This window comes from Budorcas taxicolor, chromosome 8 (genome assembly GCF_023091745.1).
Source record: "Budorcas taxicolor isolate Tak-1 chromosome 8, Takin1.1, whole genome shotgun sequence".
Lineage (NCBI taxonomy): Eukaryota > Metazoa > Chordata > Mammalia > Artiodactyla > Bovidae > Budorcas > Budorcas taxicolor.
In genome coordinates this window covers 93693765-93708387 of record NC_068917.1, presented here as the reverse complement: position 1 = coordinate 93708387, position 14623 = coordinate 93693765, and the positions used below count along the sequence as shown (strand labels likewise).

Here is a 14623-nt window from a genome sequence, read left to right as displayed (position 1 = left end):
TGTCTGACTCTTTGCGACCCTATAGACTATAGCCCACCAGGCTCCTCTGTCCACAGAATTCTCCAGGCACGAATACTGGAGTGGGCTGCCATGCCCTCTTCCAGGGAAGCTTCCCGGCCGAGGGATTGAACCCATATCGCTTATGTCTCCTGCAGTGGCAGGTGGGTTCTTTACCACTAGTGCCTGGGAAGCCCTAGGTCATTTCCAAAGTGGGCAGAATTAAAGAGCAGGAAAAATAGATGGACACCATTTCTTCTATTTTAAGATGTTAGACACACTTTTGCACTTTCTCTTTGAGCCCAAAAAGTTTAGACTATTATACCCCAGTGGGGGCAGTCAAGAGATTTTATGATCTAGAGAATAGTGAGAAGTGAACTGTCGGATTTTGAGGGTCTTGCAGGATTGCCCATCTGTCCTGGCAAAGTGTTGAAGAGTGTTAGGAGGAGCAGAGGAAAACCCTGTCTTCATCTGGTATTGCGTGTTGCTTTGGGCAGGCATTTGCATAAGGCCTACATCTACAATCTACGGACAAGCGTGAGGAATATGTGCTATTCTGGAACCAACCAGAGCTTTGGTGCAGAGTGCTATTCTGGGCAGTGACAGAACCCCGTGTCCAATGCCAGTAGCCTGGGCCTCTGCTCTGACTGTATACTCTTAACAATTATCTGGGCCTCAGTTTCTGTATCTGTAAAATGGGAGGATGTGACTAAGTGATCATCAACAGTCATGCCAGAATTAACATCCTCTGGCATTGGGGTCTTACATTGGGGTATTGAGGGTGGGGGCAACAGCATGATATAATGGAAGAGAAACACATTGTAACATGACTTCAGAAGCCACCAGAAGTGACTGTAATGAAAGAATGGGGGATGAGGATAGCAGAGACACCCATCACAACCCAAACTCCTCTCGGGTCATACTCACCGTGGCGTACAGGGCGGAGTAAATGCTCAGAGCGGCGTGTTTGGAGGGAAAGGACCTCCGCGCCTTCTCTATCACTTCCAGGTCCCCGGTGCAGATGTTCCCGTTGTTGATGAACTGGTGGTGCGCCCGGCAGTCTGTACTGGTGTAGTTGGGCTTGCACACCGTCAGGAAGTACGGGGTCAGGTGCCCTGTGACCACTTGTCCGGCATTTACAAAAATGTCAGTAGCAAAAAGCCCAAAAGCAAATACTCCTATGAGGAGATTTAAAATAATTAGGAATAGTGACATCCACCATAGATTGGTTTTTGTCCCTGGGAGAAAAACAGCAGTGCGAGCCCATGACAACCTATCAGAAAGGTCCTCCCTGGAGTCAAACTGTGCCCTCACCTTTCTCTTTCCTGCTTCCTAAACCACTGTTTCTTCCAAACTGATGCAGTCATGCTGCTGGTAGTGCTTTTCTGTTTTGTGTCAATAAAGTAGAAGCAGCATGTTCTCATAGGAGGATCTGAATTTTGGAGTCATAGAGCTGGGCTCTAGGCACTCCTTTGGTGACTTGTTTACAGTGTAAGCTATCTTCTTTGAATCTTAGTACCCTTATCAAGCATGGTTGCAGGGAATGATACCTCAGAAAAGAGTTGGAAAGATAAAATAAGACATGTACAAAATAACCCCTAGGGTACCTGGCTTTAAGTATTGGGTTGGCCAAAAATTTGAAAGGTGTTACAGAAAAAACACGAGCGAACCTTGGCCAACTCAGTAATTACTCAACGTTGGTTCTCTTGCCTTCTATAGAATATATCTTCTCCCTGGTCCTGTTGGAGATGTGAGTACTCCTTGAAGGAGTTATCATGGCAGGTGAGAGAGAATGAATATGTTATGAGTCGTCCTTCAAAGAAAAAGATCGCTCTAGAAACCCTGATTGAATTGAATGCTTCATTTGATGTTGGAAACAGAAAATGAGAATGTTGTTGACTGAATCAAATTACCAGCTGAGTGGTTAAACTACCACGGATGCATCCTTTTACGGTTCCGGAGATCAGAAGTCCAAAATAGGTTTCACTGGGCTAACACTGAAGTGTTGGCAGAGCTGTGTTCTTTCTGGAAGCTCCAGAGTAGAACTTATTCCTTGCTTTCCCAGATTCTCCCCTTCATTCCTTGACTTATGCCCCCGATTCTAGCAATCGCATCATAAGAGCTCTACTGCCGTGGTCACGTCTTCTTCCCTGACTCCCTATCTTGCTTCTCTTACAATGTTACATTGGTTACATTGTGTCCACCTGAATAATCCAGGATAATCTAAAAATCCTTAATCTAATCACACATGTACATTCCTGTTTGTCATGTAAGGTAACATGGCCCATAGTTTCTAGGGATTAGGGCATAAACATTTTGGGGTGAGAAAGGCATCATTTTACCTACCACGCTGACTTGACCTGTTTGGCTAGAATCCTGTGGGTAGGCTATACTTCCTGGATTTTATCTGTTCTCTGGTAACTTCCACAGGAATATAGGATTGCCCCTGACTAGCTTGAACAAAAATGTGAATTCCTTATAGGAAGTTGCACTGTGGATTCTTCCAAAGGTTATGCATACATCTATAGAGTATCTGTTAAATGTATCAAGAGCAGCTGTGCAGAGCCAAGGTATACACAGGTTGCTTGAAGAGATAAAGAAGACTTTGCCAGTGCAACTCAGCTGTGGGAGGAATTGGCAAGAGTGAGAGGCAGCATTAACCCTTGTACATTTCAAGGATCTGCTATAGTTTTTGATTAAATTCCTATCCAATTTTGACTTCCATATTCAATGTCTTGAATCTGCAAATTGTATTGATTTCAGCACCCAAAAGTCAATCCATTAGATCAGAAGTGAAGACGAGTTTGGCTGAAACCTTCATCCGGTTTCCATTTTGACTTGTATTGATTCTTACAATTTTCTTTTCTGTGGCTTTGCCAGGATGTGCTTTATCACAATGAGAACTGGCTCTTTTAATAGCTTGAGCTGACTGACACTCCTAGGACCTGACCTCTGAGACTAAGCATTCATTGATCATTCCTTTCACTCCCAGGTTCTGGAAGTCTGGCTAGTCTTTTTATATCTTCAAGTAAGATTCTCAAAGACCAGGTCTCTAGCTTTTTCAAGGGGCAATAAGTCTGTCTAGACATACTTTTCCAGGAAACGAGGATAATTCATGATTTGAAAAGAGAAAAGTGACAGCATTTTCCCCTGGCATTTTATTTGTTGGAGTGCTTCCAATTAGGGTGAATTCTTTCTGAGACATTTCTGAGGATTTCTAGGTTCCTCAGATGAGTATCTGAAATGCCAAGTCTGTGGGTCTGTGATGGGCAAATTTCTGCTTTGTTGTCGTGTGATACTGTTGCTGAAAGTTGCTTTCCCTTTGTCCCTTGGCCTCCCCTGGATTATGTCTGCTTTTCCTGATGGCTTAACAAGCATTTGCTTTCCAAACATCTCTTTCTGGTGTATTTGATGTAGCTTCTGAAGGGCAGCCCCAGGACTCCACCTGCCTGGCACAGGCCATGCCAACAAAGTGTGGTGGAGCCTACCCTGGTGATTCACAGACAATGTCAGATCATACAGGGCTTTTGTAAGGCATTCCAGGCATTCCTCTGTTAATCCTGAGCTTCTTGTGTGTGTATTACAAGGCTCAGAAGCTAAAAAGTGTTGCTTTTGTCCTTAGAGTCAGGCGGAACACTGTTTATGGCCTCCTGTACCGCAATATATGATTTGAAGGAGATCCTTTTGGAGTGTCCTACCTTGGTGTCTAAAATTCTTTAAGTGTGATAATCTTTTTGAAATTTTAACAGATACAGTTTTCATTCCTATGACCCTCCCTAGCTGGTTCTATTGATACTTAGCTCATGGCTCTGCTCCCAACAGTATTCCTTGCTTCAGGGGAGCTAATCACACTTCTTTTTTAAAAAAATATTTTAATTTATTTATTTGGCTACTCCAGGCCTCTGTTGTGGCATGTGAGGTCTTTGGTTGTGGCATGTGAGATCTAATTCCCTAAATAGGGCCCCCTGTATTAGGAGCGCTGAGTCTTAGCAACTGGACCACCAGGGAAGTCCTTAATCACATTTCTGAATGGGTTTACAGCAGACACAGAAGTCTAAAAGTAAAACTCTCTTAGCTTGCCAGAGCTATATGCTTGAGGCATGTACTGTTTTGTTTGGAATTCTGAAACGAATTGGATGGGAAAACCAAGAGCCATGGTCTGGAGGACAAGACCATTGAATTTCTATAATAAACCCTGGAATGGGGAGATGTGAGAAGCATGTCTCCCAAGGAGGAGCTAGAAACTTACCTAGTCTGGCTGAAGGAGTGAAGGGGCTGCCCCCTTCCTTGCCCATGCTGGCTGTCAAACCCCAGGGGCAGCACAAGAGAAACCTCCGGGATGATTTTTGAAAATCAAGCTGAAGTCTGTCCTGTGCCTCCCAGGATGTAGCTCGGGAGCCCTGCACACCTTTTAGAGAAGTTCCACACCTACCATGGTAGCGTAGCTATGGATGCCTGTGTTAGCAGTGGTGGATGAGGGTCAAATTGGTTGAGCTCTAGGGTACCTCACAGGACCCATACATCCTGGTGTAGAGTGGCGTGGGCACTTGTGAATCCATCAGGGATGAGGGGCATTAGAATGCTCAGAGAACCAGGAGGTAGAAGCAGCCTGGCTTTAGGACAGAGACTGGCATCGTTGGTGAGGTCTGTGGTCCCTGTTTTGACGACATGGATCACTATGGTAACCTGAGCTTGCTGCCACTTTGTGGCCTAAAAGAATCAAAGGATGAAGAAAGAGGAAGATGAAAATGTTAAAAATCCTTTTTCCTCCCTCTCAGGGCTTTACCTGGATTCTTTGGACAAATTAGGATCTTTGGTCACTGGTAAATGGGGACAGAGGTGAAACTCTGTGACCTGCTTCTTGTCATGGGATCAGTTCAGGGTTCCATCCTTTTACTCAGCTGAGAAGGTCGTAGGGCAAGCAGTGACATAAGCAGGAAACACGTATGACAAAGATCTTCTCGGCTGCAGGTAACTGGTGGGCTGGCGAGTGCTAACAGGGCTCTTATCAGGATGTATTTTTGCCTCCAAAACAAAGAACTGGTCAAAATAAAGAAATCAGACTGCTCGCTGCTGAGAAAGACACACAGGAGGCCTTCATTAGGAAGCCTAGACCCAGACCACAGAGTAATAATTAGCAGGGGCTGATGGGGTGAGCAAAGGAAGGAATATTTCCTTTTAGCCACAAAGAACCTGTGACCGGAGGTGGAGCCTTTGAACCGAAGGCCAATTATTCTATATTAAATTGCAAGTGTGCAATTTTGCAGCTTAAAATGGCACTTTGCTGACAGACTCTAACAGAACACTTCTCAACTAAAATATACATGATGACAGTGAAAAAAGATTGACATTCAGAGTGCCAGCTCAAAGGGATAAGCAGTGAGGATTTCTGTGTCTCTTCCTTTCTCACATGTGCACACACACAAAATTTTACCTCATGAAAAACCTGAGCTTCTCTCTGAAGATCCATCATGGGAGAAAACTGAGGGAGATTTCTTTTCTCTCGTCTGCCCCCTACTCAGAGATCCAGGATTTAGATTGCTCAGAAAACATGGATGCTGTCACTCCACTGGATGAGTTCTGCTCTGTGACTTTGCCAGGGACGAGTTCCTTTTCCCCCTGTTCTGCTAAATGTATTTTAGAGACACGCTCTGGGACAACAGCTAGGCAGGCAGTGGCAGGGGCCCTGCTGCTGGCATCTTGCTTCTGAGAGGTTTAGACCTGCATGTAGAGAGCAGCGTGGGCTGGGTGCCATAGGTTTGCGTGACTGCATCGTCATGGCACTGGGGGTAGGAGGAGATGCCAGTTCAGTGGAGCTGAGGAACTCCAGGTGGAAACCTGCTAATGTGGAATTGGACTCAGGGCTGTGCATGCCAACCTGCTTTCAGGCTTAAGCTCTGGAGACTGGACCGAGAGCAAGTCATTCTGTTCTTTCTGTTGAGGAAAACAGAATGTATAGATCTTGTGCCACCTAAGACTGAAGAGGGAGAAATAATCACATATCACATGGGGTCTTGGGGAAAATGCTACTTTTATTTTTTTTTACCTTGTATGATCAATTTTTGTGAAATGCCTAAAATAGGCAACTCCAAAGACAGAGAGTAGAATAGTGAACATCAGGGTCTGGGGAGAAGGGAAAAACAGTGGGTGACTGCTAATAGGTATTGGTATTTTGGGAGGGATGAAGAAATTTTCTAGAATCAAACGGTGCTGGTAGTTGTACAACTTCATGAATATACTAAAAACTATCAAACTGAACACTTTAAAGGGTGAATTTTGTGGTATGTGAATTGCATCTCAGTTAAAACAAAAACTATGAAATGTTTGCATATTTGAGTTACTCAAATTCACAACTGCTATATATAAAGCATATTTTTTGGGTTTATAAAGTTTTTTTGAAGTGCACTTTATTTACAATGTTGTATTTTAAGTGTACAGCAAAGTGATTCAGTTATACATATATATTTCAGATTGTTTTCCCTTACTGCTGCTGCTAAGTCGCTTCAGTCGTGTCCGACTCTGTGACCCCATAGATGGCAGCCCACCAGACTCCTCCATCCATGGGATTTTCCAGGCAAGAGTACTGGAGTGGGGTGCTATTGCCTTCTCCGTTTTCCCTTACAAGTTATTACAAAATACAGAATATAGTTCCCTATGCTATACAGTAGAAGCTTGTTGGTTATCTGCTTTATGTATAGTAGTGTGTATATGTTAATCTCAAACTCCTAATTTCTCTCTCCTGTTCCCATTTGGTAACCATAAATTTATTTTGTAAGTATGTGAGTTTGTTTCTGTTTTGTAAATAAGTTCATTTGGATCATTTTTTCTTTTTAAATTTCACGTGTAAGTGATATCGTATGATATTTGTGTTATCTAGCTTACTTCACTTAGCGTAATATCTGCACACCCATTCACGCTGCTGCAGATGACATTATTTCATTTTTTTTCTGTGGCTGAGTAGTATTCCATTGTGTATGTGCATCACACCTTTCATCGGGGATGGACGTTTAGATTGCTTCCATGTCTTAGAGTAGGAAATGGCGACCCACTTCAGTATTCTGCTTGAAAATATCTCATGGACAAAGGAGTCTGGTGGGCTACAGTCCGTGGGGTTGCAAAGATTCAGACACAACTGAGTAACTGAGCACATGTGTCTTGGTTATTCTGAATATTGCTACTGTGAACACTGGGGTGCATATATCATTTTGAATTATATTTTCCTCTGGATATATGCCTAGGAATGAGATTGTTGGATTATATGGCAACTCTATTTTCAGGTTTTTAAGAAAACCCTATACCATTTCCTTTTCTCCACACCATCTCCAGCATTTACTGTTTGTAGACTTTTTGACGATGGTTATTCTGACTGATGTGTGACGATACCTCACTGTAGTTTTGATTTGTATTTCTCTGATAATTGGTGATGTTGAGCATCTTTTCATGTGCTTTTTGGCCCTCTGTGTGTCTTCTTTGGAGAAATATCCACTTAGGTCTTTGCCCATTTTAAAAACATTTAAATTAAAAAAAATTAGTAATTGAAAATTTTTTTTGGCTGTGCTGGGTCTTTGCTGCTACATAAGCTTTTCTCTAAGCTGCGGAAAGCGAAGGCTGCTCTCCAACTGTGGTGGTCAGGCTTCTCATTGAGGTGGCTTCTTTTGTTGTAGAGCATAGACTCTAGGGCATGAGAGCTTAAGTAGCTGTGGCTGCCAAGCTCTAGACAACAGGCTTAATAGTTGTGGTGCACGGGTTTATGGCATGTGGGATCTTCCCAGACCAGGATCAAACCCACGTCTCCTGCATTGGCAGGGGGATTCCTTACCACTTAGCCACCAGGGAAGCCCCTTTGCCCACTTTTTCATTTATTTATTTTTGACAGAGCCACATGAGCTATTTGTATATTTTGGAGATTAATCCCTTGCTTCATTAATCAGTTGCTTCATTTTCAAATATTTTCTCCCAACCTGTGGTTGTCTTTTTATTTTGTTTATGGTTTCTTTTGCTTTGCAAAAGCTTTTAAGTTTATTAGGTACCATTTGTTCATTTCTGTTTTTTTGTTTTCCTCTATCCAGACAGGTATTGCTGCAATGTATATAAAAAATGTTCTGCCTATGTTTTCCTATAGGAGTTTCATAGTATCTGGTGTTACATTTAGGACTTTAATCCATTTTGAGTTTATTTGTGTGTGTGGTATTAGAGAATGTTCTAATTTCATTCTTTTACATGTAGCTGTACAGCTTTCCCAGTACCACTTATTGAAGAGTGTCTTTTCTCCATTGTGTATTCTTGCCTCTCTGTTGTAGATTAACTGACCCTAGGTGAGTGAGTAAAAATACTATTTTAGACTAGTATTATACCATTATACTTCTTTTTTTGTACCTCTTATATGTGATTATTCAAAAGTGTCCATCTCTCCCATTAGAACTGTATAATATGCACGCTGTAAAGAGCAGAGAACACATCTATTTTTTGCTCAATACTGTATCCAAGTACCTAGCACCAAATCTGGCACACAGTAAACACTTAATAGACATTTGTGGAATCAATGAATCAACTGCAGAAGAGATTTCAGAAAGGACTGACAGGAGAAGACAGTAAAAGAGCATAAAAACTTGTCCAAATTGTCTAACTTCTGTTGGGTCTCACATCCCTGAGTCTGTTGAACATGGGGTTGAGATCAAACCACTTAGCATGTAAGCGGTAGGGATCATTTCTCTTTTTAATAAAGGCCACAAAATCCAGTAGAGTGCTAACTGCTTAGAATTGAAAACTGGGTCTTTCTAAGTGTCTCAGGAGTCAGAAAACTTGTAAATCATAATTTGGAAAGCAAATCACTCTCCCTTTTCAATACAGCAAGAATGAGGAAATATCCTTAATTTGGAGTATGAAGATCCACACTACATATGCAGGAGAGGTTTCTTCCTGTGGATGTGTATGAAGCACAAGAAATCTGGAAGTCATGATGTACTTGGGCAGTTTTACGTAGACATGAACATCTTTGAGACACATTGCCCCATTTCTGACTCTGAGAAGCTGCGATGGTTGTCAGTTTAAATATTAACACGTGCACACATGAAAGCATGGCTCCTACATGTTTTTCTTGTGGAGAAACTAACACAGAGAATTTTGAAAGGATAGTGGAAAAGACATAAAAACAAGCTATCTGGGTTAGAGTGGTAATACTGCTCTCTGAAAAGGGGAGGGGATCTTAGTTCTTTCTCAATATATGTTCTCAACCTTTTATTAAACATTTCTAAAAGAGAATGGCTCTTCTGTCTATGCTAGCAAATCAAGGTAATGAAAGGGCTTCTCAAGAGATCTTAGTGGTAAAGAACCTGTCTGCCAGTGCAGGAGATGTAAGAGACATGGGTTCAGTCCCTGGGTTGGGAAGATCCCCTGGAGGAGGGCATGGCAACTAAGTCCAGTATCTTGCCTGGAGAATCCCCATGGACAGAGGAACCTGAAAGTTTGCATTCCACAGGGTCCCAAAGAGTTGGACACGACTGAAGCGACTTAGCACACACAAGCTCCATACTGTTTGAGATTAAGAATGCTTGAACATTTTCTCACTTTGAGAAGTTAACCAGCTTTGTGAATCTTTTGTGGCAGTTTTCCCACTATGATGTTCAAAAAAACAAGGAAACACCCCCTCAAATCAATTCCTGGCCTTTATTTTAGTGGGAAAATTGATGGCAATCTTATCCTACACACAGGTACAAGCAAGAGGAATGGGGTCACCAGTACCATTTTTGACAGTGGAAAGGGGACCTCTAAGGAATTCTTATGTTCAACTTTCCTCAGTATATTCTGATGCAATCATTGGGTCTTCATTCTAGATTGCATCTTTCATCAAAGCACCATTGCAAATGGAATATAAGATACAAAGAAATGAACATAGTTTCTTTTTGCTTCTCCTGTTGCCATGTGGAGATCCCTAGTGGAAAATCTCAGTGGAGAAAGTCATCCAGCTGTGAAGACCATTCCTTCAGGAAACAATTATGTCTTTAGAAAAAGGAGAGACAGTGAAATGTTTTCTTCTCCTTAACATGGTTTATTCAAACTGGAAAATTCCTAATGAAGATATTTTATCTGCAGTTACCATGTTCATCATATTTCCTTGCAAGGTGTACTGAGCTGATGAGACAGATGTTTAAATAAGACTGCCATGGATACTAGGTAATGATGGTAACAAGATAGCTAATACATGGTGCTTAGAACATGGTCAGTATTAATCTAAGTGGTTGGAAATATTAGTCCACCACAACTCTCTGAGGTAGACACCATTATCTTGATTTTACAGATGAGGAAAGTGAGGCACAGAGAGGTCAACTAATTTGACTAAGTTCACACAGCTAGTAAATAGAACAGCTGGGTTTGTTTTTAGTCTCTAAGTTGTGTCTGACACTTTTGCGACCCTATGGACTATAGTCTGCCAGGCTCCTCTGTCCAAGGGATTTCCCAGGTAAGAATACTGGAGTGGGTTGCCATTTCCTTCTCCAGGGGATCTTCCCGACCCAGGGATCAAACCCAGGTCTCCTGCACTGGCAGGCCAATTCTTTACCCCCGAGCCACCAGGGAAGCCCATGTGATGGGAATAGAAGAGCTGGGATTAGACACTAAATACTTACGGCTCTAGATCCAGACTCTTATTCACAACCCTCTGCTGCTGCTAAGTCACTTCAGTTGTGTCCGACTCTGTGTGACCCCATAGACGGCAGCCCACCAGGCTCCCCCGTCCCTGGGATTCTCTAGGCAAGAACACTGGAGTGGGTTGCCATTTCCTTCTCCAACGCGTGAAAGTGAAGTCAGTCAGTTGTGTCCGACTCTTAGCGACCCCACGGACTGCAGCCCACCAGGCTCCTCCGTCCATGGGATTTTCCAGGCAAGAGTACTGGAGTGGGGTGCCATTGCCTTTTCCGTCACAACCCTCTAAGCTTATATTTTTATGTACTTAAAAATATATATATACATAAGCATTAAGCTGTGAAAAAAAAGGACTTTAGTTCTCACTCATGCACTAAAAGGCAAGGATTTAGAGCATTTCCCCAATGAAATGTTTGCCTTGTCAACTCAGAAAAAGAATTCCTCTATTTTTTAGCCAACAATTTGCCAACAAGAAGATGGTAGAATACCTAAGACATGTCATCACTGAACGAGGCACTTCTCTCATCACTTTAGCAATGAATCTGACTTTCTTTCTGGTACAACACCACCATTAGTGCAAAGTGATTTACATACATCAAATATTGTGTTTTGAAAGGAAGTTTCTGACAGGACTGAATCTGTCAGTTCCTTAGATAGTTAATTTCAGGGGTTCACAGAACAAAGATTCTGGGGTCTCTTTCCTCAATAAGTCACAGAAACATGAAAGCTGACAGCAGGCTACTTGTCTTGATGTCATGGTTTTAATCAAAAGAAATTTTATGTAAATCAAATAATCTGAACTTCAGTTACTTTGTCTATATGAGAGGTTTTATTTATTTAGATGTTTTAAATAGTCCTAAGTCACTGGGTTATTATTGAAAAATCACATAAATAGTTGTAAAAACATTTTGTACATTGTGAGGTTTATATATTAATGACTATTGTTTTTAATAACTCAGGAATATTTCAAATAAGTTGATTATAAAGTTATTTTAAGGCAGAAGAAAGAACACTAATTCTAACAAACTCAAACATGTATTCTGTTATTCATTCTTTGTATTAATAAAACACCTTTACAATATGAGGAGCTGGTGGTGTTTAAACAATGCTCTATCATTACTATAACTACGCATCATGGTAAAGGTCTTCAAGAGGAAGAGTTATCAGCCAGAAAACCTCCCAAATGTTTTTATAAATGAAGGAACAAACTGATATACTTCTGCTCCTCCAAGGTATAAAGATGTATGATTTTTTAAAAAAGTCTACTTTTGGCCATGCCACATGTCATGTGGGATCTTAGTTACCCAAAAGTGAAAGTGAAAGTGAAGTCCCTCAGTCGTGTCCGACTCTTCAAGACCCTGTGGACTATAGCCCACCAGGCTCCTCCGTCCATGGGATTCTCCAGGCAAGAGTGCTAGAGTGGATTGCCATTTCCTTCTCCAGGGAATCTTTCCGACCCAGGAATCAAACCCAGGTCTCCTGCGTTGCAGGCAGACGCTTTACCATCTGAGCCACCAGGGATCAAACCTGTGCCCTCTGCACTGGGAGTGTGCGGTTTTCACCACTGCACGTCAGGGAAGTCCCCAAAGTTGTACAATTTCTTGGTAAGATGGCTCTATCTCAACAAGAGGGACTTTACTCCTCTTCATGCAGGACAGCTCCTCAGGGCTTTCTCAGATCTCAGGATCTGCTTCCTCCCTCACTCCTGTTGTGTGCCTGCTGTGTGCTCAGTGGCTCAGTGGTCCCGACTCTGCAACCCCATGGACTGTAGTACGCCAGGCTCCTCTGTCCTCCACTATCTCCTGCAGTTTGCTCAGATTCATGTCCATTGAGTTGGTGATGTGCCGGGAGCCTGTGCGAGGAATCCCGCCTGTGACAAAGGTCATGAGGAAGGAAGCCCGACAAAACGCAAAGGCGTGATCCAGCTTCGGGGGTTCCATCTTGGTTTTCCTGAACATCTACCCCTAAAAAACCAGAGTCTGCCTGCCTTATTGTACTGTGCTTTCCACTCTTCTGCCTCTAAAAGGAATTAACTTAGGGCTCCAGTTAACAGTCTCCTGCATATAAAAAGAATGTCTCGGCCTGAACCCCCTTTGATGGCTCTCTAACTTGCCTGACAGGTTCCCCTGGACTTTTTGCAGCTTGTGAATTGCTTACAGCCCCCCAACTGCGAGAGGCACAAAGCTTAATGTGTCTTAAAGATACAGAGCCTTTTCTAAAGAGCTAAAAATCATATTGGTGATGGGTTTTCACTGTTGACTCAATGACTGCTGCCAGGCCTCCACATTCTTTATCTTTTAGACACCTGAAGGACATTAATCAATGTAATAGGGATATAGAAAAAGGAATACAGTAGTTTTGATGTTAGCAACACTAGACTTTTGAGTTAATTACTTTTTTCTTTGTTATAAATCACTGTACTTCTTTCATTGTTATAAATTGTTGCGTCTTTGCTATGTAAGAATGTAACTTTATTTAGTGCTTTCTGAGAGTGGCACCAGACTTTGGGAAGAACAACACTGTTAGGGCAAATAAGTCTTCTGGTTGACAAACCCTTATCAGAAAAAGGGCTGTAAAATGTTAATTGGCCCTCTGGCCAGAAGATGATATAAATTACCCAAGACTTGTGTATACAACTAGGTATGCAGAGAGAGAGCCTGGTCTCAGTAAGAGTCAGGGATGCTGACGCTGCATAATTTTATATTATCCATTGATCTCTATGTACAAAAAAAGGTATAAAAGGCTTTTCTGGACAATAGAGGACGGGTCAGTCACTGGACTGGTTTCCCCCATGTGGTCTATTCTCCTTCTCTCCTTTTTTGGCTGAATTCCCATCTGGGGCATGGAGGCTTGCCATGTCTACTTACTTGCCCTGGCTTCTAAGATCCACGTGAGAGGGAGCCCAAGGTGGGGCACCCCCGCTATTCAAGCGGGTGCCTGTGGCCTAACGTAGATGGTGCAAGTTCCTCGTCTGGAACTTTATTGGCTTTCCACGTAAACCAAGTTATTCAGCCTCTTTTCTCCACTAAATTTTCCTGCTACACTATTTCTTCTTAATCTCTCTTTATATTTCTAATTAAATAAGTTTTTCCTCGCTACGCCATCCCCGCTTCGAATTCCCTGGTTCCACCAGGGCTGGACCCTGGCAGTGATGTTACCTAATCATTTCGTCCTTTGCCCACCCCTGGCTTTTCACCTCAGGTGACCAAAGTATTAGAACTTCAGCAACAGTCCTTCCAATGAATATTCAGGGTTGATTTCCTTTAGGATCGACTAGTTTGAGCTTCTTCCAGTCTGAGGGCCTCTCAAGAGTCTTCTCCAGCACAATTCCAAAGCCTCAGTTCTTTGGCACTCAGTCTTCTTTATGGTCCAACTCTCACATCAATACATGACTGCTGGAAAAACCATAGCTTTGACAATATGGACCTTTGTCAGCAAAGTGATGTCTCTACTTTTTAATATGCTACATAGACCTTTGGTGGCAAAGTAATGTCTCTGCTTTTTAATAAACTGTCTAGGTTTGTCATAGCTTTCTTTTCAAGGAGCAAGCATCTTTAATTTTATGTCTACAGTGATTTTGGAGCCCAAGAAAATAAAATCTGTCACTGTTTCCTCTTTTTCCCATCTATTTACCATGAAGTGATGGGAGTGAGTGCCATGATCTTAGTTTTTTGAATGTTGAGTTTTAAGCCAGCTTTTTCACCTTCATCAAGAGGCTCTTTAGTTCCTCTTCACTTTCTGCCATTAGAGTGGTATCATCTGCATATCTGAGGTTGTTGATATTTCTCCCGGCAGTCTTGATTTCCAGCTTGTGATTCATCCAGCCTGGCATTTTGCATGATGTACTAGAAAGTACACCTAGATACAAACTAAAGGTGGAGAGGAAAGATTTTAGATTCCTTACCTATCAAGGAAACTAAAAACAGGAAATCAAATCCTGGAGGGCTTCCAGCCTTCAAATTTTGCTCTTTCTGATTCATATTTA

At 42.2% G+C, this 14623-nt stretch overlaps 1 protein-coding gene across 1 annotated transcript in view; it reads right to left on the bottom strand.

The window, feature by feature from the left end:
- Positions 1 to 14623, bottom strand: part of PLPPR1 (phospholipid phosphatase related 1) — a 164378-nt gene that overhangs the window by 12551 nt on the left and 137204 nt on the right. Inside the window, exon 5 of the mRNA XM_052644631.1 lies at positions 925 to 1175. Coding sequence (XP_052500591.1) covers positions 925 to 1175 — 251 coding nt within the window. The remainder of the gene's footprint in view (positions 1 to 924; positions 1176 to 14623) is intronic.